Genomic DNA, 24,196 nt, shown 5'->3' on the forward strand with positions numbered 1-24,196 from the left:
AGTGGCAAATGTTACCTGACAATTCTCAGTGGAGAGGAATCCAGGAGAGTTCAGGTCTGCTGTGGTTCTGTTACCAGCAACAGGTAAAAGGGACAGGAAATAGGCTGAAAGAGGAGAACAGTATGAGGATACATGCCCGGGAAAATATAAACAAAACTAATAAAAGCTGGGGTCTGAGAGTGGGCAGTGCGTCCCACACAGCAGGTCAGCCGGTGTCACATCTCACCTGATCTGTTGGCATGATCATGGTTGAGTCCTTGGACCTCCGTTGTTCTGGTCCATTCAGATAATGTCTCTGAGTTCTGGATCATGTCACAAAATCCCTCCTCAAAGTCGCACATTTGATATCCTGAACCTTTAGGAGAAAACACATTCACACTTTCACCGATGGCTTCTTCGATCGCGCTCTTCTGTTTCTGTTTCTCACCCTATTTTATCCTGAATCTGTGTTTGGGGAGCTGTGGGCTCCACGCACAGGAAAGACTTATCAGCTCAACAGAGCTCAGAGGAAACTAAGCAGAGATTCTAATGGGACTTTATGGCCAAAGAAGGAGCTATAAATATAAATACATTAGTGATAATGCTGTTGTATTTTCAAAGGTCGTGTCCCCAGAGAGAATCAGCGGTGATGAAACAAAGAACTGGTTTATATTCTTTATGATTTTAACATATATAAACAATTTAATAATCACACAGAAGCTCAATGTCTTTTAGTTTACTTTTACCTTTTTCACTCTTAGTATGTGTCCAACCCACTGTCACACTGTTATTTCTATTCAGATGTGTGTATATACGTTGTTTTACTTTGGGTTTTTTTTTTTTTGTTGTTGTTGTTGTTGTTGTTGTTGTGACAGCTACTGATATCTGTATAACCACTCAACATTAAATTTGGATTTTACTTAATAGTTGTTTACTGATCTATCTGCATATCCCTTAATAGTTTAAGAGTAGTCTAAGGTAACTAAACTAATTATTACAGATTTTACCTAAGACTAATTAACATTTAAATAATGTACTTTTACAAAAACATAATATTGTAGTTACTTTACTGTGATGGGTATTCAACCAAGTCTTACTACAATACTCTCAGGAAGAAATTAAACATGTGGTATGATCACTTTCTGTTTTACTCAAATCTCCTCCGTTTCACTCCACTGTTCTTTGCTCATTATCCTAATACGATTCACAGTAGGATCAACATGCTGGATTTTCCTACTACTTCCTACTCACAGTATTTCTCATCGCTGCCATCTCCACAGTTGTCAGCGAAGTCACACACGGAGTCCTCGGGCACACATAATCCCAGAGCGCAGGTAAACTCCTCAGTTAAACAGACTCCGACACACTCAGGGGTAAACAGCAGATGGAAGGCCACCAGCAGCCACACCGAGCCCAACTGCAATGTCATCAGCCTGGTTGTTGTTTGTCTTTTAACTCACACACCTTATTTTCACCTCCAAGCAAAGCATTTTGTTGTTAAGGCATAAGAAAGAACTCCAGCCGAAGTAGCGCTTTCATTCCCTGTGTCCACTTGGATATTGGATCCTGTATGTGTGTTCAAGCTGTTAATATGTTGTGAAGGGCAATAAATGGCTTTTATGGATGTTACTCAATAAGATCACTTTGCTCCTTTATTTGTTCCTGTATATCTCACAGGAACTCATGTCACTAAAGAAAGTCGTTTTCTTTCGATGTGTTAGGCCAGAGTCTATAATTAGGTTTGGAGAAATATGGTCATCTGTGTTCTAGCTGAGAGTTAAATGACAAGTTGGGTCCCAGTGTTTGGTGAGTATGAAGCAACCAGTGGTTAGATTCTTCTAACTTAGTGTAACTTATCTCAGCTATCTAAACAGGAGATAACAGCTACTCTGACCCTGTACCAGGTCTGAAAACACCTCTAAAGCGCACTAATTAAAACACTGTTTCATTCAAAAAATGAATTAGAAAATCTCTAAAGAGCTGAACTCTTGCAGGAAATATTAATCCTGTTCACATCCTGCTAAAGCCCTCGAATCAGGATTCAGATATGCAAACATAGAAAAAAATGTGTCTATACACTCAAACACTATAACATGTGAAAGTGACAGTTCAGGGAAGGTAACAGTTTTTTTTTTGTGTGTGTGTGTGTGTGTGTGTGTGTGTGGATCTCTGTCTTTTTCCTGAGGGAAGCACTTCAAAGAGTGAGCAGCCAGGCTGAGCTGGTTCCTGCACCGTGCCACACATCGCTGGACGTGAGGATGGCTCTGCGATGGCAGTGTGAAACTGGATCAGCGCTGCTTTTGGCATGTTGAACTTCTTTAGTTGCCCTCAAGAACAACATCCTGTGTTGAAGAAGCCGTTGGGCTTCAGTTAGTAGGATTTGAATTAGTGCAAGCGAACAGACAATATACTGCAGTACGTCTGTGCTGAGCCCCTTCAGTTCAAATACAGTAATCAAAGGGAAACAAGACAAAGAGTCTGCAGCTGTGAGACTGTACTCAGGCACAGCACTGCTCTTCACTCACTTTAGCATTTTACCATTTGCTTATTAGCACTAAACACAAAGTACTGTTAAGGTTAGTCACTTTAATCACAGAAATGGTGAAAGATGGCTAAAGATAAAGTTGCATTTCAATAGTTGCCTGTGATTGTGATTGTACAAGTGTACGTTTGTCCTGTGCTCTACATTTTATTTGCATTTTTTTACAAGAAGAGGAATTGAACACATGACCAGAGAGAAAAAAAAAGCTGAAGTTGGGAATATGAACTGCTATAAGAAGATCATTAACTGTGTCCAACAGGACTCAGCCCCACTTTACTGTGAAACCTAATTTCATTTCACAGCAATCAATAAAGACAGGACCTTAAAACAGACGAACAGTAAAGCAGTACATGAGCCTGTGTAGTTCAAATGCAATTAACCTTGAGGGAAAAAGCGAACTCTACAGCTCCATGGGGAGTGAAGGACCAAAGGAACAAGGAAAAGATTGTCCACATTGACCTCTATTGGAAGTGGTTGTTCACACAGTACAAACAGCAACACGTTTTTAAACATTAAACCGTAAGTAGTCACTTTGAATAACTTTGAAGAATTTTAGCTTTGAGCTAAACGCACTGTGGGGATAAGACCTGCTCCCCCAAACCTGGACTTTAGCAGAAACAATAACCATGCAAAATCTAATTTAGATTAAATCTTCTGTCACGGGTCATTTAAATTAATGTAATATAATGGATCCATCCTCCCATAGTACATTTTCCACTCAAAGACAGATGAACTATTAAAAAAAGTAGTTTGTCAAGCTATCAAAGTCTGAAGCGGCCGATCTTTCTAGATGAAAATTACAGTTGGTCTCAACAGGAACAAGAATGTCTGCAGCAAATGTTGCAGCGATGGACACATCTCACTTAAGAGCAGCAAGGTGAACTCTCAGGGTAACACCAAAGGAAATTCAGAAACGCCCATGATTCTGAAGGATTCTTCCTCTTGGTGCCTTGACTGTCTGTACACAATTTCTAGACAACCTGTTCAATAGTTGTGGAGATATTTTGGCCTAGAAAAACGTGGTGCCCCCAACCAGCAGAGCTATCTATCACGGCTCAGAGTGCACGCTGCAAGTAAAAAAAAAAAGTGACATTTTTTTCAACCTCCTTCCTCAGATCAGCTCACCTTGTTCATTCGTGTCTGTGCATGTATTTTCTACCTGCTCCCTCTTACAGCTTTTGAATTCTTAAGAACTCCTGTGATTTAATTCACCTTCATGAGCAAAGCGCAGGTCAAACCACAGCACAGCCATAAAAGACTTAAACAGGACAAATCTATCATTGAGGGCCCGGCAGACATTTATCAAAGATTTGAACTAATCTGTTTCACACCCACACTCTTGTACATACTAAAATAAAGATGATTAAATTGTGTTCCTGTTTGTAACCGGAGTGATTGTCTTTGACCTGAAATTTCTGCCCCCAGAGATGATGTTTCATCTGCGTAATGGAGAGTGGGAGTTACCTTCACACACTAGCACCTAACCTGTGATGGCGATGTGATGTTAACAATTCCATTACTGTAGCTAAGGAATAAAGAAAAGAAAAACACAGACCGACTGTGTGAAAGAGAACACCACGAATGTGCTGCAGTAAAGACAGAGGCTGAAGTAGAAACAATAAAATCAACTTCCCACAAAAGACTGTTGAAGATTCTGCGTGAGACAGTATTTTTATACGAGTCGACATGTAGCTCTACAGCAGAGTTAAAGTTAACCTGTGCTGCCTCGTCATCTGTCTTCATAATTGCTTTTTTCCTACCACGGCGCCTTTCGACAGTTTGTTAATTAGAACATATTGACAGCAAAGAACATTTGCGCCCCATTTTGAATGCAGCCAATCTGCTTTCACAATCACAGTCAAGCTGTGGTAATATACAGCACCTGTTCCTTCTCCTCCAACCTGAAACCACTGATTCACTGCTGAGTCGAGAGATCATAACAGCTGAGCTTTAATCTTATCCGTGCACCTGTAGGAGATGCTTTACTCAGCTCCTCCATTCGGCACAGTGTGGAGGAAGACCCTTCAGTGCCCCGTGACGTGTGATTGTGCACCTTGCAGCCAATAAATGAGCTTAATAAGAGAAGCACGAGCCAGAGACTCAGAATGCATTAAACACCTGAGTCTTATGCATCCAATTTGCCAGATCCTTCTCCTGCCACAATGCTTCCACCTCAGTCAGTATTCAAGAGGCACTTTGCCAAAAGATCAGAAAAATGTAATTAAAAGGTAACGTACAGGGCGCCAGACATCTTTTTATAGCTGGAACTACTATCAGCCAACAACCAGATGCACCTGCAGACAACTATTTAGTTTTATTTTTAAATGCATACCTTACATGTCATGTTAACATGAATTCAGTTGTGTAGAAAGTAGCTGGTACTTCTACTTAAGCACAAGTAGAAGTACTGCAAAATAAATTGCATGTGGGTACATGACTTGTATAGAAACAACACAAAATGCTCTTTAAGTAGCATGAAGGTATTTATATTTTGATTCAATGTATGTTAATGTGCCAGTAAAGAGTTATTGTTATGGGTTATATGTTATTAATGTTACAGCAGAAAGACCCTGGACTGCACTAATGGATCAGATGTTGCAAATTTTCAAATAGGGTTTCTGTTTCATTATTCAATTCGATCAGTCGAGACATCAGTAGTAGACCTCGGGGAGTTAATTAATATTGACAGTGGCACCTTTGATTAAGTGGGACAAATAACAGGGAGCCTGAGAACTGTGAGTTGATGAACCTACTGTGCCGCACCTTTTGTTTTCTGGTATTTCCCGCCCATCTTGCTCTGTTTCCTCTTCATTTTTTACCATTTGTGAAGCAGATTCTTGTTAGGATAAGTGCAAATTGTTTGTTTCAAGTTGGACACATGTTAGACTGCACTCTTGCATCACTTCACGACACTCTCATGAAGTGGACCTTTAATTCTAATTGGATTTTGGCAAAATCTGTTAAATGCAAATGATTGCAACAGATGCCACCGGTGCACCCAGAGCATTGTGGCATGTTTTCAACAGATATTATTTCCTCACCTTGTTCATTTTAAATTGTGCATGTATACTTCTCTCTTACAGCTTATGGATACTTGTGATTTAATGCACATTCATGAGCAAAACACAGGTCAAAACACAGCACTGTAGAAGAATTAAATAAGAGAAATCTATCATAGAGAATGTGAGGGCTGCTGTGATGAGAGCAGAAAACACTGTCTTATATGAATCAATAAATCCTGTTCCTGTTTGTGACCAAACTGACTGATTGCATATTTCCATTCACTATGACTGAATTAGTAGATTAGTGGAGACAATCAGTTGTTTACTAATTATACCTTTGCAGAAGAAGAGGAAGAGGATGTGGCATAACATAATTTGGCTTCATTAATGTATCATGCACATTTTATTTGTGCATAAAAGGTTTATCATTTTAATTATTTTCTTTACTGTGGAGCCATTTATACAGCTGTCAAACAAAGATAGTGGTGTAAAAAATGAAATACTTTCCTCTAAATGTATAGTTTAGAGGCAAACATAAAGTATTAGCTTAAATCTGTACAAGCACAGCACCTCAATCAATGTTGAATTCTAGCACTGCTATAATTGAACAAATCAACCCCACACAATACCATAGCTAATTAATAATTCACTTGACATGAATGAGCAGCTCCAGATGACAGTGTTTCTAAATAATACATCAGATTATGACCCAGTCCTTTTCCCCCTTTGGTCATTAGCCGTCAAGGTAATCACATGAATAATTACAGCTTGATTAATGACTAAGAGAGGAAAGGTTTGTTATGGAGAAGGAGAAGATCCGTTTTTAATTATTGTATCTGATCTGAATTAACAGGCTTTTAAAACTGAACTGCGGCAGCGTATTTATTATAAAGGAGACACAATCGAATCCACTGGGCGTCAAGTGCCTTCATGTGTGGAGAGTGCACGTCTGGACGACATAACGGATGAATGGATGATCACAATTCTTGACCCTTACGGCCACGTATGAATTTATGTGTGACCGTGTGTGTGTGTGTGTGAATAATGAGATGACATCAGGGTGATGTCCGTCTGTCTGTATCTCTGCTGGACAGAGGATTGATGCTGGTTCACAGCTGCTATGTTGAAATCCTATTAATGATGATAATTGAAATTTTATAAATCCCCTTGGGGTGATTCTTGTGGTCAGACAGCTGCATATTTGGCATCAAGGATTCAATCCTGAGGTTTGTAGATGACTGCCCTACCAAAATGTTGAGCAAATGAGCACTGGATCTCCTCCTGGTTCAGACTACAATCTCATAGAGTACCTCATGTTCATGTTCGCCTGACCTGCACTTTGAAAAGTTTATTTTTAAACCTTCACAACATTCATCTATGATTTCACAGATGGTGACAACAGAGAAAACTGGAGATGAACAGTTAAATCCCATTCCCATCACCTTTCAAATGAATTCACCACTGGTTTACAGTACATAGACTAACAAGGTCTGGCCTTTGTGTACTTTAAAGAATGGTGGTGGCTCTCAGATGTTAAATGTGAAGGGCACAGCTGCACATTTATAAAAGTGTTAAAAATATGGGTTAGCTACTTTTTTCTTTTTTGTCGGACCAACAAAGTATAGACTGATTGCACCGAAGTGAAGTGTAATCAGTCTAAGCACTGACGTACACTTTGTAAGAAGACTCTTCTAACTGATTTACTCCAAATATAGAATAATGGATATTCCACCCCTTCATTTCCTGCACCTTATATTTACAATCAAAAGTGAACAACAAAGTGGAGGAACATGTTGAATACAATTAGTTCCATTGCTTTGTATAAGAGTTTTCTGCTTCGGATGATTTAAGGGAGGCAGTCTACTCTTCCAGGAACAGTCTGATGTGCACAGGGAGTTTTAAAAGGTGCAAGATTTTTGATAGGACACTCTCTTTTCAACGGTTTCTCCAACTTAAACGACCATGTGTGACATTTTTTCCTACCCTGTCATACAACCTGTACAAGAGTTGAAAGAACGCAACCATGACAGGTGCCTAATGAAATTACACCAATAAAATGGTGCCTGGCGTCTCATGAAGTGACAACAAAACCGAGGCTGGTCTAACATACTTTTTCGTTATACATACAGCAGTGATGTACATCGTGCACATAAATTCTCGTAGTTACGATAACAATGGCAACCACCCAACTCTGGAGTCAAACGCCGGTTTCCTGCAGGCCTCTCTAAACATTACATTACGGTGTCATATTTTCTACAACCTGGCTGCTGCCCTCGACCAGGGTCGAGTTGCTTTTCATTTGTTAAAGTTAATATATCACTTTCTTGTCTGGCTCCTTTCCAAAGGCACTATCAGTAATGAGCTACAACATGTAACACTTGATTTTGATGACCAAATATTAACTCTGCAAAATATTGTCTTGTTCTTAAGAGCCAATTGCGGATCTATTTCAGTAATTGTAAAATGCAGTCCACTGGGCTGGAGTACATTTGAAAAACAGCTGTTCATAATTTTTTTTGATGAACTGATGTGTTAAAACCAGATTAATCCCTGGTGCAGCCAAATACAGGTCATATTCTGTTACTTAAACTTTTAGTGGCAGCCCTGCTTCACTTCACTTCACAACAACCCTTCTAGTGAATAATTTAAGCTGTCATTTCTAAATGTTTAAGTAGCTCAAAAAGACACAAAGTAGCATTTGATGATTTATATTTTAATATATCCTACTACATGACTGTTTATTAGAGCAGCAAGACAGTGACAGTATCATTTTCTTTGCCAAAAAAAAGAAAATCAGAAACAGAAAGTGACACTTGGTGCTGTTTTATTTCTAGTGTGTGTTGGCATTTTTATTATAGACAAGTGAGAACACCTTGAAACGTAACATTAACACTATGAAACTGCACGAGATCCACTAATTCTTAAAAAACATAAAGTTGAAATGCTTGCTCCTCAGTACCATTAGCACTCTTATTTGTGGGCACACACTAAAAATATGTGGCATGTTTGTTTGACTCCAATTGAAATATTACACACGGATAAAACCTGAAAACAAAAGGCAGGCAGATGGTAAATTTGGCACAAACAGCAAATTAGTAACTTCAAGGAGGTAGTGTAGAGAGCTAGTGTGTCGCAACTGAACTACAACTGAAAAACGTAATCTAAACTATACTTGTGTAGTTCATGTTAAATTTGTTAATTTTGAGTGTTTTGTGTAAATACCGAAAAGCTGATATCGCATATATGTGGGGGCTGGGGAGGTCATGGATCAGCGATGAAGTATCCCAGCGAAGAAGAATCTCTGTAAAATGCAAGTGAAACTGCTGAAAGCTAGATTTAAGGCTTAGGCACCGTAATTATCTCTGAGCAGAGAATAGTGGTCAAGTGAAGATCAGTGGTATTAATGTAGAATTCTGATTTTGAAACAGGAAGATATTGGATTTCTAAGTGTGGATATTTCTATTTGATTATTAAAATATTACTGGAGGAACTGCATGTCAAATTAAATGAATCAAGATTCATAACCAATGCTGCACAGGTCAGTGTGTTTATCCTCCCTGATTAATGACCTGCACTGAACCTAAAATGCAAAAAGCCACAAGAAGCTGAAACTGAAACAGCTCTTTTTAGAGCACTTCACTATAAAGTTTGTCTCCTTGGCTTAGATATTTGCTTACTTTGTACCTCACTTGTAAGTCAAATAAATGTAAAGGTTACTGCTGTATATTAATAAGTTATAGGTTTATAAAATGTGGATTTGATCAAGGAGACCTTGTCTTTCATAGAGGGGTTTTGGTGAGTTCACTATTTTTCTATGTAAAGAAATTTCAAAAATCACAAACAAAAAAAAGGTGTTTTCTCTTTTCTTTGTTTTATTGTAAAAGTGCCTCAGGCTTCCAGTCCGCCAGTCTGTTGAGCATATGGTGTTTGTTTCACCAAATTCGGTGCAACAAATTGAGTTGGTCTCCTTTCAAAATACACTTAATTCTGACAGATCCTTCCTATATGAAGGCAGAAAGAATAAAAAGAGCCCGTTTGATATTCTGTGCATGTGAAGATATGCTGAAGTGAAATGAAACCCAGTTACTGTAATTGATTGTTCTTGTGTCATGTGTGTAATGTGCAAATGTGTTGGAAGCTAGAATGCTAGATGTATTTATCATAATCAGACTCAACAGTGTCAAACAAAAACACACTCCGGGTCTCAGGTCAGTGATTAAATACTGTCATTTCACACCAGAGAGAGACTAGAGGACAACAGTAAATCAGCTGATGAAAGAGTCAACATCACTAAAATGACCCACAAACCTGCTGGTTTTCTATTTTAAATAAACAACATAAGGATGGAAATATACACTGCCCGTGCAAAAGAGAAAGTCACCAAGATCTATTGGTTATGTGAGACTCGGACCGCTGCCCAAAGTCTTCTCCAGCACATCCCAAAGATTCTCGATGGGGTTTAGGTCTGGACTCTGTGTGGGCAAACCATGTGTGAAAATGATGTGTCCTGCTCCCTCAACCACTCTTTTCCAGATGAATTCTGGTATTGTCATCTTGGAATATGTCCGTACCATCAGGGAAGAAAAAAAAAAAAAACATTGATTGAATAACCTGGTCCTTCAGTTTATTCAGGTCGTCAGCTGACCTCATTCTTTGGACACATAACGTTGCTGAACCTAGACCTGACCAACTGCAGCAACCCCAGATCATAGCACTGCCCCCACAGGCTTGTACAGTAGACACTAGACATGATGGGTGCATCACTTCACCCGCCTCTCTTCTTACTCTGAAACAGGGTAAACCTAGACTAACATCTTTTCCAGATCACAGGATGCATCTTCCTGCATGGTTGTTTAAGAAATGAGAAGCTACTTACTGCATCTGTTTGGGTTAAATAACGTATTGGCAGCTGAAACATCCTCATCCATGCAGTAGTTAACCAGTGGTAATCAGCTCTTACCTATTTGCTTAGTTAAATCCAGGGACAGAGTATGTCAATAAGCGTTCATGGTCTATTAGCGCCATCTAGTGGTTTACCTCTTAGTCACAAACCAGATTTTGTACCTGTCAGGCAAAATATATGTCCTTTTTCTCACTGTCTCTTATTTACGTACTTTAAAATATTACGGACTTTTTTTTTACAAATTAAGTACAGTATCTCTGCAGAATATCACACTGTTATTATTTATAAATTATGTATAAATAACATCTAAACTTTTGAATTGATTTTTGCCCAGAACAAAGATGTGGATTTGCTCTCCCATCACTTGTGTTGAAAGGGCATTATTAAAGGATCTGTTGATAGTTATTATAAACAGGAGGGATGATGACAGTAGGAAAACATTGAATCATGGGCACCTGGTTAATGTTTTAAGATTGTGAAGAAAGAATTGTTTGCCGGTTTCTCAGATTGTGTTGCATGTGTGAGTGTCAGAACATGCACTTTGCTGCAGTCTTCTGGACATGTGGAAGTGGAGTGATGATCTATATCTACAACTGTTTATGTAGTAGTATAGTTCATATAGTATATTCACACACAAACAATTTGAGTAATTAGTAATACAAATTACTACAGTTACTAGCTAAAAGACTATTCTTAGCAGTTTAATTTACTAATTTACATCTTTAAAAAAAAAACAGACTGGATGTTTATTGTCAGCGAATTAGCTTTTATAAATAGTACATTTAGCCAACAAAATGAGTGGATAAAAAAAATACAAATAACAAATCTGTAACGTAAGTCATGACGTCTCACCGTTACGTGCTACGTCACTGGCATGCGTCAGTCAAATTGTAAACACAGCAGCTGCAACTTCCTCTGTGATACTTTAGCTAGCTAACATGATGTACCAGCGTTTTGTGTTTCACCCGAGCAGATCTTTTAGTTCTCGCTTTATATGCTATTAATCCAGGCAGCTATCAGATGGAGTTGTAAATTCTTTTCTGGGGCTTTACAAGGCCGCATCAAATTGCTGTCATAAAGCTAATCTTAGACGTGGAGCTGGTTTAGCTAACGTTAGCTGTCTGTCTTATTTTGGATCATATAAATAAGAGCCAGCCTGGTTTCTGCTTGTACATATATTTTGATGATCAGAGCTCACTCTCTGCTGAAATGGTGCTGTCCTTGGTGAGCCTTTGTGCCAGGGTGGTGGTGAGCGACCACAGCTCGTCGCCCTGCTGGCTGAGGTGGGTGCCCAGAGAGCTGTTCAGACCGCTGCTGGAGGCCGCCTTCAGCGGCTGCAGACCGCTGGCTGTGGGTGAACTGGTGCAGAGATGGCCTGAACGCAGCCTGTGTGTGGGAGGACGGAGGAAACAAGGACAAACTTCACCAAATCGACTCTGTATACAGGCTCTGCTACTTGCAGTCGTCAGAGGACTCTCGGACCAAAGGTGTGTTACTAGTCACTAGGAAAGACATTGAGAGTTCAAACAAAAACAAGAAAATAAGGACAAAAGTCAATAAGCAAGTTGGCTTCCCTAAAATATAGGTGCGCTATCTCTTTTCCCCTCTTTTTATATATTTAATTTGTGCTAAGCCAGTATAGCAGGAGGTTTCCTGTATTGTAACCTACATTTAGCCTTACTTCTCATTGAAAGGTCTTTTAAATTACACTTCACACTGACGCACTTAAAAGATTATGAGCAGACTACGGTTGTTTCAAAATGCTGCTGCCATAATCCTAATGACAAAAAAGCAATCTGACCACATGACACCCATTCTCATATCTCATTGGTTACCAGTTAGTTTCAGAATGTAATAAATAAGTATATTACTTCTTTATAAAACCAAAACGTTACCTCACATTACCGGTCTGACCTATTAATTCAGAATGAACTTATCAGAACTCTTTTACTTTGCCTGTGAATGTTTTTCTGTGATAATCAGTAAAATTTCAGACCTTTTGTTTGTTCTTAGGTGTGCCCTGCAAGTACTAGATCTCTGTGGGCTGCAAGGAGATGAAGGAGGGATGGGAGACCCAATGGGAGGCTGGTCCCTCACCGTGGCTCTCTGCACTATGATTGTTCAGGCCAGGGCTGGAGCACAGAGGGCACAGAGGAAAGAAGGAGAGCGGGAGAGAAAAAGATTTTCAGCTCTGGAGAGAGAAAGGGATATAAAAAGAGAGAGAGGACAGTGGAAGGAAGCTAGTAGCGCTGGGGAAAAAAATGCCAGACCGTCGGAGGTTTTGGGTGAAGAGGAGGTGATAAAAGGAGTCAGGAGGAGGATGGAAACAGAGAGGAAAAAAGAGAGTGCATCAACAGGTGGAACAGGCAGCACAAAGGAAAATGAGGAAAAAGATATAGGAAGTGATGTGTTGGTGCATGTGAGAGCAGATCTTTTTGTCAATGCTCGATCTTTGGAGCGTGCCCACATGGCTCTCAGCACATCGGGACCCCTCAAACTTCAGTGCAGGTATCTGCGTGTTGAGGAAATCTCTGTATCAAGTATCAGGACTCTGTTAGACCTCCTCCCTCGTCGGAGTCTCCTTGGCATTGATGTTCGCTACAGCAGCCTTGGGGTGGCTGGCTTGGCTGAGCTGCTGCCCCTGCTCTCCACCTTCCCAGCGCTGAACTCTCTTCGGCTGCATTACTGCAACTTGGATTTTCGCCGAGATCACCCTGTCCTAGAAGAGGCGCTGAAGGGCCTGTCACAGGGCCTGGCGCAGTTACAAGAACTGAGACGCCTCAGCCTCACTGCACTGCGCCTGCCTGGACAACTGCGTGTGCTGCTCAGGTATGCCCTTGTTCCTCATTATATTTGTAAATGCTACTTTGTGTTTCATAGGAGAGTTCTTTCAACAAGCCCAGTACAGTAAAAATGACAGTTTCAGGGTTTTTCTCCTGATTTCCATATATTACAAATGTTTTCCAATATAGAATCTGACACAATTTAATAATTGAAGTTCATATTTTTATTATTTTTAGAATATACACTGATCAGCATACAGTATTTTTTTATTTGTCCAACCTTAGATATTGGAAGTGGAAGGGCAACATACTTGTTTCTAATAGAATGAGAAGAAAATAACCAGTTGCCTTTGATCAGAACATTATCTTGATATTCGATTAACTGTCTATTTATGTAACAGAAATGCATCAAACTCTTAAATCTGACGATTTGCAAGTTTAATTTGTTTTATATGATATGTGATAGTACACTGAATGTCTTTGAGTTTCAAACTGTTAGAGAAAACAAGCAACATGAAGATGCCACCTTGAGCTTTAGAAACTTGTCAGTGGTATTTTAAAATGTTTTCTGACATGTTATTGTCATTAATTTAAAGAAAATCTGCCTCTAACAAACCTAAATGACATATACACGTCATAGTTACAATTGTAAGACAAAGACATGACACAATACTTCAAGACCTCTATAATGGTGATGTGAATTGAATAAAAATATTAATTACATGTTTTGCAGCTCTCTGCCTCAGCCTCTAGAGATACTGGAGTTGCCATATTTGAGCCTAAGCCCAGCTGACCTCGCCTATCTGTCCTGCAGCCATCACGCTTCCACGCTGCAACAACTAGATCTAAGTGAAAACCGTCTGGATGAAAAAACCCTGCCCTCAATTCGTCGCCTCCTTTCCCAGGCTTCCAGCAGCCTGCAGCACCTTTCTTTAAGTGGCTGTGGCCTGACTGACACTTTGCTTGGGCTCCTGCTGCCCTCACTTGGAGGCTGCCGGACCCTTAAGAGCTTGGCTTTGGCCCTGAACCCGCTCTCCATGGCTGGCCTCATGGACCTGGTGAAGATGGCTGTGCGGATGCCATCCCTCCGTCAGTTACTGTACCCCAACCCCCTAGAGGACTACCAGCCAGGCCTTCCTGAACTACCCTCCAGTGCTCACCTCTTAGACTGGCCTCTGAATGACACCACAGACATCAACACCACAAGCAGCCAGCTCAACAGGGTGCTGATAGACAGCAGACGCAATGACCTCTTCCTGACCTGCGACCTACTCAATTATGATAAAGATTTGGTGAACTAAAGTCAGGACACACCTGCACTTCTACAAGGCAGATTGGGACAAATGTCACAGATGCTCTTAGGTTCTCTCCCCAGCACGTAGCAGACCAATATAAGCCTGACAATCTCTGTCATGTAAAGGATTTAATTATTTGGTTTTCTTTTAATGATAAATAACTGCAAAATGCAAACCAGCAATCAAAACAAGATCAACCTCCTCCAACAACCAATAATCATCAAATAGACATGTTTGTTAATGTTCACACAATGAATGTGATCATCAGACAGCTCAGAAGGTGACAATAATTTTCTGAATGTCAGGGTTGGTCTGGTGACAGAGTTTTGTTTCTAATGTGCAACGATTTCTTTGTCTGACAAATCTACAGCTAGAGGCGAGAACATAACTTGAACCTCTCGATGGAAACGCTAACATGCCATGTTTCAATCAAGAGGTGCTAGAGGGTATTAGCTTCACTTTTTGACTGTATACATTTGATTATTGCATATGAGTTACTGCTGGTTTTGTACCAAAAATGACATATTACTTCATAGTCAGGCAACTGGGCAGTATTTTAGATACAAAGATTAACATCCCTCTAATAAACAGCTACAGCCTGCCTGACCTAGTGCCTTTACATCTGTTACTTTCTCTACATTAGTGGTCACTTTCATCCAAAGTCATGTACATGTGAGGTACAAAGTCACATACGACAGTACATGTGAATTCTGCAAATAAACAACCAGTGCCTCCAGGTGATTTGTCTTTTCATTAACTAATGTTTGTGTTGTTTTATTTCTTATATTTGTCATACATTAATTTCTTCAGTGTTACTAAAATTTTCAGATTTGTGCTTTTTGTATTCATTCAACTTGTCTACTAAGCTAAAAAGGATCACTGTTTTTCCAATCACTTTTGTACCACTTGACAATGAACACTGTAAGTCACAGAATAAATCAGTTGTAGAGCAACGTTTTGAGTTGTTAAATTGTGAAACATAACGCATTACAAAATGTTAACCAGGTGTTTATGGTGGTGTTACAGACTAACAAGTATCATCTGTAGTACTCTACAAAAGACTGCTGTGGAATGAAGTAGCGGCGTGGTATATCCTTCAGCCAGTCCTCGTCTGAGTAGACTTGGAAGGGACGCAGAGTGACTCGGGTTAGTGGCAAAGAGATAAAAGTAGGGAAGTGCATGAGGAAGGGACGGTTTCGCAAGGGAGGCAGGAGTATTCCTGTTTGAGAAGAATGCATTAGGCATTAAATAAAACATAAATTATGTTTTATCAGTTACATTTAAGCAGAGGTCTGTGAAATCCTACCTGGTTGCCTCCGAATTCTGGCCATGCTGTAGGTCTCTCCTAGGCGAAGGATTGGTTGAGAACTACTACACAAACCGACACAAACAGAAAAGTAACAACAAATGTGTCAGACTACTGTAACCAGAGCAAACTACATTGCCTATCCAAAAAAAATCACACTCTAATATTTAGTTTAGTAGTCTTTAGCTTTGATTACAGCTCTCATTCACTGTGGCATTGTTTCAAGAAGCTTCTGCAGTGTCACAACATTTATTCTTGTCCAGAGTGGCATTAATTCTTCACCAAGATAATTCTTGTGTTGATGATGGGAGAGTCGGACCACTGTGCAAAGTCGTCTTCGGCACATCCCACAGATTCTTAATGGGGTTAATGTCTGAATTCTATGGTGGCCAATCCATGTGTGAAAATGATATGTCGTGCTCCCTGAACCACTCTTTCACAATTTGAGCCAGATAAATCCTGCTATTGTCATCTTGGAATATGCCTGAGGCCATCAAGAAGAAAAAAAAAGTCCATTGATAAGTAATAAGTTGACCAGGAATAGCCTGGTCCTTCAGTATATTCAGGTCGTCAGCTGACCTCAGTCTTTGGACACATAACGTTGCTGAACCTAGACCTGACCAACTGCAGCAAGCCCAGATCATAGCACTACCCCCACAGGCTTGTTCACTTTACCCTTCTCTCTTCTTACCCTGATGCGCTCATCACTCTCTAACAGGGTCAATCTGGACTCATCAAAACATATGACCTTCTTCCATTGGATAGATAGATGTTTTCTTTGCTTGATTAATACCAATAATTTGACCTTTCTGAACAAGATTAACATCTTTTCCACGGCCACAGGATGTGTCTTCCTACATAGTTTATTTAAGAAATGAGAATGAGGCTCTTATTTTTCTCAGCTAAATCCAGGTGGTGACTTTTTTTTGGATGTATATCCATTAATTCATCCATACATTCATTATTCATAACTACATTCACATACCTGTCATACAGGGGAAGAAGAACTGTGTTGTTGCGACTGGCAGGTTCAGCGTATTGGGCCTTTCTGTACTCCTCCTTCTGGACAGAGCAGAAATAACTGAGTACATCCACCATGCTGAAGATCATTGGCTTCCACTTTGCTGTACTCCTCAAGTACAGATACCTGTTGTATTCCTGGTGGCATTAAAAGGGACAGGGAAATCCGATCACCTACAACCAGGCACCACTTTTAACAACACAGAGACAAGCTTTCCTATTTAGAGGAGTTACGGTCAGAATACAGGAATACAGGACGATCATAAGCTGATTCACAGAGGGAGAGCCTCTCCATTTTACAGACCCTGCCTTGTCCTTTTGTCACTCAAGTGTGTTTTTTCTACTTTCTAGATGAAAATCATAATGTAAAATAAAATAATTAAATGGAACTTGTCTTTGTTACTTGGTATTTGGAGATCCATAACTCCAGCCAACAATCTGCTTTGTCGTGGAGGCTCGTCCAAATGTCTGATTGGTCCTGTAGCTCTGAGTTCCAGCTCTCCAACTCTGGCAACAACCACTGCTCAGCCTCATGTACACCTAGTGCTTTTAGCATACGCAGCAATGTTTCCCTGTTGACAGAACAAGGTAATGCCACCTTTCAGTCATTTTTAAAGTTTGCATTTGTCTTTTAAACTGAAAATAAAGGTTAAGAGGCTTTTTTTTGTCAATCCCTGGAATTTTAGCATTGATGGACTCACCGAAGACCCAGTTTTTTATAGGCCAGGAGAGTGAGAAGTTTTTTCATGAAGTCAGAATGCGCAGATTTTAGACCCAACAATAGATTTAAAATTTCAACCATCAGGGTCCGATCCAGTGGTGACTAAAACAAACAAAAAAATTGTTCCAACTTCATAATGCTCTAAATTAAATGCAGTAGCAGTCTTAAACCTACTGTTATCCTACAGTACCATGTGTGGTCTAACAAATTTGGGCAATAGGTCCAGGAGGCCTTGGTAAAGCTGGTCTGCATTCTTTAAGAGTTCCTGGCTGCGCAGGGTCTGCAGTGCAGCAAGGACCTTCATTTTGGATGAAGTATTGCAGGTATTTAGACAGGCCAGTAGTAGCAAGGAGAAATCCTCTGGAGTCAGGGTGCTGGGGATATTCTGTCCACACATATACAGTAATCAAGACTTACATATAAATTAAACAGACATTGCAGATTATTATCTGTGTCTATATTATTAATTATCTATTGTACCTTTTTATCAGGGTACACGTCTCTGAACCAGGTGGCATCTACAAACTGTTTGAGGAATGTCGGCACCTCAGGAGAAGGTTCTTCGGGTGGGAGTGCTGTTGGGACTCTTATACGATGAGGAGTTGGAGGAGGAAGTTCAGGCTCCATTTCTATTGGAGAAATAATCTCTGGGGGCTAAAGGAATAAATCATATTCACAAATCAGAGCTACTGTTCTTATGTCAAGGTCTGCCATGTCCTCGGTAAAAATGCATTTACCCCTTCATCCTTCTCTGCTGTGTACTGTTTTTTGGGTATGACTTTCATCACAGGCTTTGGCTTGACATCCACAAGGGTCTTCGGTTTCAAACTTGTCTCTGGAGTCTTTTTCTTCTGTTAGTAGATAGAATTAAAAAGAAACTGTAAATTCTGCTGTAATTTCAAACGTCATTGTTTGATTTAAAACAAAAAGGCAGAGGGAATGACAACAGGTTTTCACTCATCGGTTGATACCTTTTTATAGACCTCTGTCTTCACTTTCACAGGAACGTTCAATTCAGGTTTGGGAGGGGTTTCCTTTCTGGGGGTAGGTGAGTTACAGGGCTTGTTGACATTTGGTTCAGAATAAAATGAAAATGTTTCTGGTTCAGAGTTGTCCTCCAAATCAATCTGAAAACGCAGCATAATACCATGAATCACATACTGTCGATCTGTTTAATAAAAAAATTAAAATAAAAAGCAGCAGCAACAACACTACTACATATATAGTACATTGTCATTCTTACAGAAGGCTGTTCAACTTTAGACAAATAAGCTTGTAGAATAATTTAGTGTTTCAAAATAAGCTCATAAAGATATGTCTAATATCTTTGAGTTGATACAGATGGTAGGCACTTTCAGACGAATATCATTTATTAAAGGAAAGCTAAAAGGCAATTATGTCAACATATTCTAGAAAATACTGAAAAGAAGCTGTTAAAATATATACTATTTCGGTAGAAAGGAAACCTTAATGTTGTGGGGTAATCCATATATTATTTTCATGTAGCGATCAAAAGCCTCCTTCTTGGTTTGCTTTGTACTGGGAGGTTTCCCTTTTTTGCACTTCACTGTGCCTTGTAGAAGCGCAGATAAGTCCATGTTTGAGGTCACTATGCTCTCATACTCCTGGAACAAGAACAGATATTTAAACACATCCTCTGTGAGCCACTAACATTCAGTGTCTCAAATTCTACTGTCACGCCGTCACACACCTTCTGTCTCCTAACGTCTTCAGTTAGTATTTGATTGCTCGGGATTGTTGACAATTCCTCTTCCTTGTTTTCGGCTGTGCTAGCAATCCTGCATGCACAAACTTGTTATTGTATTGGATTACTTTAGCAAATCAAATCACATAACTAGTTCAAGATAGTGTAGCATAAAAAGCAGTACAATCAACTTTTGTCAAAAGTGGCCAAAATAAGCCTGGGTTTCTAAGGGTTAATATGTAATAAATCTGAATGAATCTTACTTTCTTTTGCTGCCTTTTGCTGTACTCTCAATGATAGGCAGGTCGGGGAGAACCTCTGGATAATATGTATAGAGGAGCTATGAAAATAAAGTGTGATTTAAGTAACATTTTGTAAATAATTTGCAGCTTTGGTTAGCAATAATGTCAGCTCACTAGATACCATTTGTTGGTATTTGTGTGGCAAGAACTGTGCACAATTCATCCTGTACAGGTCTCCTCTAATTCCAATGAAGAGTTGCCCTCCAAACCCACCATACGCCATACAGCCAGGCATTGCATTTAACTGGAACGTCCTAAATGGGTCACAGACACATAAAAAACATATTATTTTGTATTCTTTTAACACGTGAAAATACCAGATTAAGAACAATAAGCTTCAACCTGATGAGGCGATTCTCCTTATTCCAGATACACACTGTCCCATCTAAACTGCTGGAGACAAACACTTCCAGATCGGGACACACACACAGTCCTTCAAGAAAACCAAACAAATGTCGAATCACTCACATGCACACACAAACATGCACAAACATACAAATGAATCATTTTTCTCTGAGACCTGTAAAGTTGTCTAAATGCCCTTCTCTGTGTGGCTTCTCAATCTGGCTCTGGCTGAGAAGGTTGAAGTGCATGAGGCTATAGATCCCACTGTTGTCCTTTTGAAAGGTCAGAGCCAGCTGAGGTCCCAGTGCTGCTGTGTAAACTTGAGACTGGCCACAGTGCAAGCTCAGTTGTTGGCTGAGACACTCCTGGACGAAGGGCATTACTCTCCACACTACCAATGTCATATCTTCACCTTGGGAATAGGAGTAGGGTCATTAAGTTCTCATTCAGAAGCTTGAAAAGGCAGTAATTTGACATTGGCAAATACCTGAAGAGAGCAAGTAGCCATTCTCAGGGTACACCTGTATTGTGGTGACTCTCTGGCCGTTGTGTGCTGGTGTTCTGTACAACACTTTCCCATCATGCAGTTTTAAAACACTCATGCAGCCTCCATTTTGGCCAAGTATTATCAAGAACCTGAGAGCACAGACATAAAATCATATTTGGTCAAATTCTCCTGCTCAAAGATCCTTTGGCATTATAGAATATTTATTTTTAAACTGACAATGCTCACCTATTCTTTGCATCATCAAGAGCTGCCTTGTTCCTGTGACTGCACCCTCTTCTGTCCTGCAGGCTCTTCCACTCTTCTAAAGCTTCCTGTGGTTCAGCCACATAACTGTACAGTGCCAGGCAGCAAGCTGGGCCAGGAACCGGCAGATGCTGGGCATCATCCTCTGTTACAGGGTCCTCCTGGTGCCAGGGTCGCTGGCCTCTCCCCTTCCACTCTTCAATCAAAGTCACTGGATTAGTGAGGGTGTTGGTTTGAAGCACCGTACCTGCCTCAGTTAAAACCAGCAGAATCTCTTTGTGCAGGCAGTAGTCAGCACACAAAATCTTTTGCTGGGTCTTAAATGAAGTCAACACTTTTCCTGTTTCTGCAGCCACCAGAGTGATATCAGTGTCTCCACTGACACATAGCACTCTTTTGGGGTAAGGAGCAGGAAGAGGGGAGGTCAGAATTTGTCTTAATGGAGCTCCCTTATCCCCTTTGAGTTTACAGTGGAGGCTGTACAATTTTCTTACACTCCAGAAATCCACTCCCTGTTGTGAGAAGGTGAAGAAAGTGTCCCCCTTTCGAGTGCCTCCTATGCACAATGGAGGAGTTTCCTGCTCTGTGTGGACACACTCGACTATATCACCCTCCTCCACGTTCCAGCAACGAATTGTACAATCCAAGGAGGCTGACAACAGTGTGTGTAATTCAGAGCAGTAGAACAGTGAGGTCACTGCACCTGGACACAAGTGAAGACAGAGCACACATCATTCAACAAGTGCATGTGCAATCATAGAGAGAGAGAATTCCTTCAATCATAAATGTACCATTATGTCCAACAAAAGCTACACGGAGCTCCCAGCCTGGACCCCATATTCTAATGGACCAATCTTGAGATGCAATAATCAAACAGTCCAGTTGAGAGCAGAACACCACTGCAGTGATATGACTGTAAAACACAACGTATTAATATTTATTCTCAAAGCTTATTCAAATTTTACCAGATAGAATATGTCATCCTTTACCACTAACACTCAGTGACAATGTTATAGGTGTGCTGTTGTACTGTAACTATGCTAAAAACACTTAGGCATAAAGGCATGATTAAAGTTAAATTTAAAGCAGGCAATTTCATTAAAATTTACAGGTGCACTTAGTGGTTACATGTACCCATACATACCGTGAACAAAGGTTCTTCCTGCGGTCCACAACCTTCCCATTATCGAGGTCGACTACAGTCACGACTTGTCCACACACAACAAAGGCTCTGTGGGGCCTGTCAGGTCGTGGAGGTGCCAGCGCCATGTGAGTCAATGTGCTGTGATTCAACCCCTCCTGTATCTTCACTTTACACTTCATGAGCCTCACAGACCAAACACACACATTCCCAAAGCCTGCAGTCACTAACTCTGCAGAGTGCTCTGCAGGCAGACACACACGTATGTCCAGGGCATCATGAGCAGAATCCATGGGGCGTAATTCCTTGTCCAGAAGTGTTAAGATGGGACCTGGACCCCAACCAACAAGACAGTCAGAGATCTTTGTAGGAGTCAAGCCCATGAAAGGGAAGTGTACTGAGGAACAGTGCTTGTGGCCATCAGCTGTGTAAAAGCAGACTGTGTTGTCTGTATGGAGGCTGATGAATGCTGCAGCAGCTTCTGAATACGTTATGAAACGCACAGGGCTGTCACAGGAGAAATGCTGTATGCAGTGGAGCCCGTGAGTGAGAACATGTTGCTGGCTCTTACACTGTAGTACCTCGAGAGACAGACAAAGCCAGGACACATAAGCATATGTAAGTCCTCTGAAAGTGCACACAACAGGTCAGGAAGCTATATCCTTCAGGGACACTGAAACTTACCTTGCCTGTAGCTTGCTTCACATCTTGCTTTAACAAATTCTGCTTTCCAAGTGTCTTGTCCTGTGATGTCCCACTCTTTTGAGGCAGCAGCCTCTGGGTGGGACTGGGTAGGAGCACTGTAGCTGTTCTGCTCCCCTGTCCTGGGGCCACCATGTCCACCACCTTCTATCCAGGACTGCATCCACTGATCTTTCACACTTTGTAAATAAATTCTCTCTTTGCTGGTGGCTATGGGACATTTACTTGTGCAGGACACTTTTTTTCAAATTCTATACAAATGCACAAAAATAAATATATGAAAAGCTTTTTAATTCATCACAAATAATCTCAGCACTTGTACAATCATCAGCATCATTATTATTTTGTCATTCTCAGATTATTTGTCGACGTCATTTTCTTTAGACCACTGATTCTTGTCCAGTGGAAAGTCTTGGCCTTACTTTTATATTAGAAAACATTTACTTAACTTTACTTTATGTTTTACATTGTCTGCTAGTTGGAAATTTAATAAAGTCTAAATGTAACATGCTATTTGGTAATACAGACAGAGACATTACGCAAACTCAGTAAAAGTGGCCCCATTATTTGTTAGACTTCTTGATTTATTGATAAAAAAAAACTGATTGGCCATTATTTTGATCATCACATCATCATAAAACTGTAGTTAAAATAACTATCCTCAAGTCACATTGAATGTAAACTGAGAAATGCTGTACCTTGGGCTCTGGTGTGGACATCTGTCACTGTTTTCAGCCATTTTAATGTTAAAAAGTATCATCATTGCCTCTCAGGATCAATAATGCTATTGTATGTCTTCTGTATTGTACTATTTTACTTCTGTATTGTTGTACTTTATTTTATATTTATTCAGTTCAGGTGTTTTTCACCGATGTGATTTTTATTCTTCTGTTGTGACACGTGAACTTCCCCCTCAGGTGATCTATAAAGTCTAATCTAATCTAATCCGATCTAATCTAGAGTTAATCTAAGATTATGTAGGTTTGTCTAAACCAAAGAAGTAATAGAAAAATGTGAAAATACTTATTAGCTGCAGGTTTATATGGCGTATAAAACAACCAAACAACAAATTATAATCACTCACATTTTGCTTCAGCTAGCTATATCACCTAAGACATACTCTAGGATTTCTGTTATGTTTCTAACGTAACTTGTTTATTACTTCTAACAAGTCGAGGAGACACAGTCTCAGTCTTAAAAAAGTGATAAATGAAGTTGAACTTTATGTTTACCTTGTGAATCCTGGATGTCGCGGGTTTATTTAGCTATAAACACCAAACTGAGCTAGCTTCAGCTAACTTAAAAGTTAGTTTGTGCTCTCAGGTCCCCGTATTGAAGAACCCCGTCTTGTTGCTAGGCGACGGGTTGCTGGGCTACCTCCATGGCTGCGGGTCACAAAACTGTGACTTCAATGAGGAAGACGGTGTCTTTTATTATTATTATTATTATTATTATTATTATTATTATATACAGAGAAAGAGAAAATTGAACAAAGTGAAGGTTCTGTAGTGTGTGTCGCTAACACTCAGGATACCAAAGAAATGTCTTTAATATATGTATGTCTATGTTCTTTATATTTAGTAGTTAGATATTTAATATTTAAGTTATTTTCAGTATATTCCCAGTGTTGAGAATTTAACCTGTAGCCTATATGTTCAGTAAAAATCATGGAAGAATCATCATCATGGTTTTTCTAGTA

The 24,196-nt window shown here is 40.0% G+C and overlaps 3 protein-coding genes across 4 annotated transcripts in view; 1 reads left to right on the top strand and 2 right to left on the bottom strand.

Annotated features, from left to right (window-relative positions):
* The window catches only part of malrd1 (MAM and LDL receptor class A domain containing 1), a 39,581-nt gene extending 38,173 nt beyond the window's left edge, over nucleotides 1–1,408 (bottom strand). The window contains exons 1-3 of the mRNA XM_026363693.1: nucleotides 1,231–1,408; nucleotides 227–355; nucleotides 16–104 (exon numbers count right to left, since the gene is read on the bottom strand). Coding sequence (XP_026219478.1) covers nucleotides 16–104; nucleotides 227–355; nucleotides 1,231–1,408 — 396 coding nt within the window. The remainder of the gene's footprint in view (nucleotides 1–15; nucleotides 105–226; nucleotides 356–1,230) is intronic.
* Nucleotides 1,409–11,309: 9,901 nt separating this feature from the next.
* On the top strand, nucleotides 11,310–15,240 carry si:ch73-174h16.4 (leucine-rich repeat-containing protein 14). Its single transcript, XM_026363946.1, has 3 exons — nucleotides 11,310–11,913; nucleotides 12,440–13,255; nucleotides 13,943–15,240. The coding sequence occupies exons 1-3, from the start codon at nucleotides 11,636–11,638 to the stop codon at nucleotides 14,508–14,510; spliced, it is 1,662 nt and encodes a 553-aa protein (XP_026219731.1). The 5' UTR covers nucleotides 11,310–11,635; the 3' UTR covers nucleotides 14,511–15,240.
* Nucleotides 15,241–15,365: 125 nt separating this feature from the next.
* On the bottom strand, nucleotides 15,366–23,844 carry wdr97 (WD repeat domain 97). 2 transcript variants are annotated; one of them, XM_026363945.1, is made up of 22 exons: nucleotides 23,730–23,844; nucleotides 22,480–22,748; nucleotides 21,799–22,376; nucleotides 21,446–21,567; nucleotides 20,637–21,357; nucleotides 20,391–20,539; nucleotides 20,079–20,315; nucleotides 19,901–19,991; nucleotides 19,680–19,812; nucleotides 19,520–19,596; nucleotides 19,263–19,350; nucleotides 19,018–19,176; nucleotides 18,523–18,678; nucleotides 18,289–18,402; nucleotides 18,032–18,205; nucleotides 17,742–17,936; nucleotides 17,532–17,653; nucleotides 17,234–17,402; nucleotides 16,958–16,968; nucleotides 16,796–16,872; nucleotides 15,811–15,875; nucleotides 15,594–15,723 (listed from the first exon to the last, which is right to left on the bottom strand). In XM_026363945.1, exons 2-21 carry the CDS (start codon nucleotides 22,630–22,632, stop codon nucleotides 15,850–15,852), a joined length of 3,552 nt encoding a protein of 1,183 aa, XP_026219730.1. In that variant the 5' UTR covers nucleotides 22,633–22,748; nucleotides 23,730–23,844; the 3' UTR covers nucleotides 15,594–15,723; nucleotides 15,811–15,849. The 2 variants fall into 2 exon arrangements, with proteins under 2 accessions (XP_026219729.1, XP_026219730.1); XM_026363944.1 differs by having other exon boundaries at nucleotides 15,366–15,723; nucleotides 16,796–16,968.
* Nucleotides 23,845–24,196: the final 352 nt, after the last annotated feature.

This window comes from Anabas testudineus, chromosome 2 (genome assembly GCF_900324465.2).
Source record: "Anabas testudineus chromosome 2, fAnaTes1.2, whole genome shotgun sequence".
Classification (NCBI taxonomy): Eukaryota; Metazoa; Chordata; class Actinopteri; order Anabantiformes; family Anabantidae; genus Anabas; species Anabas testudineus.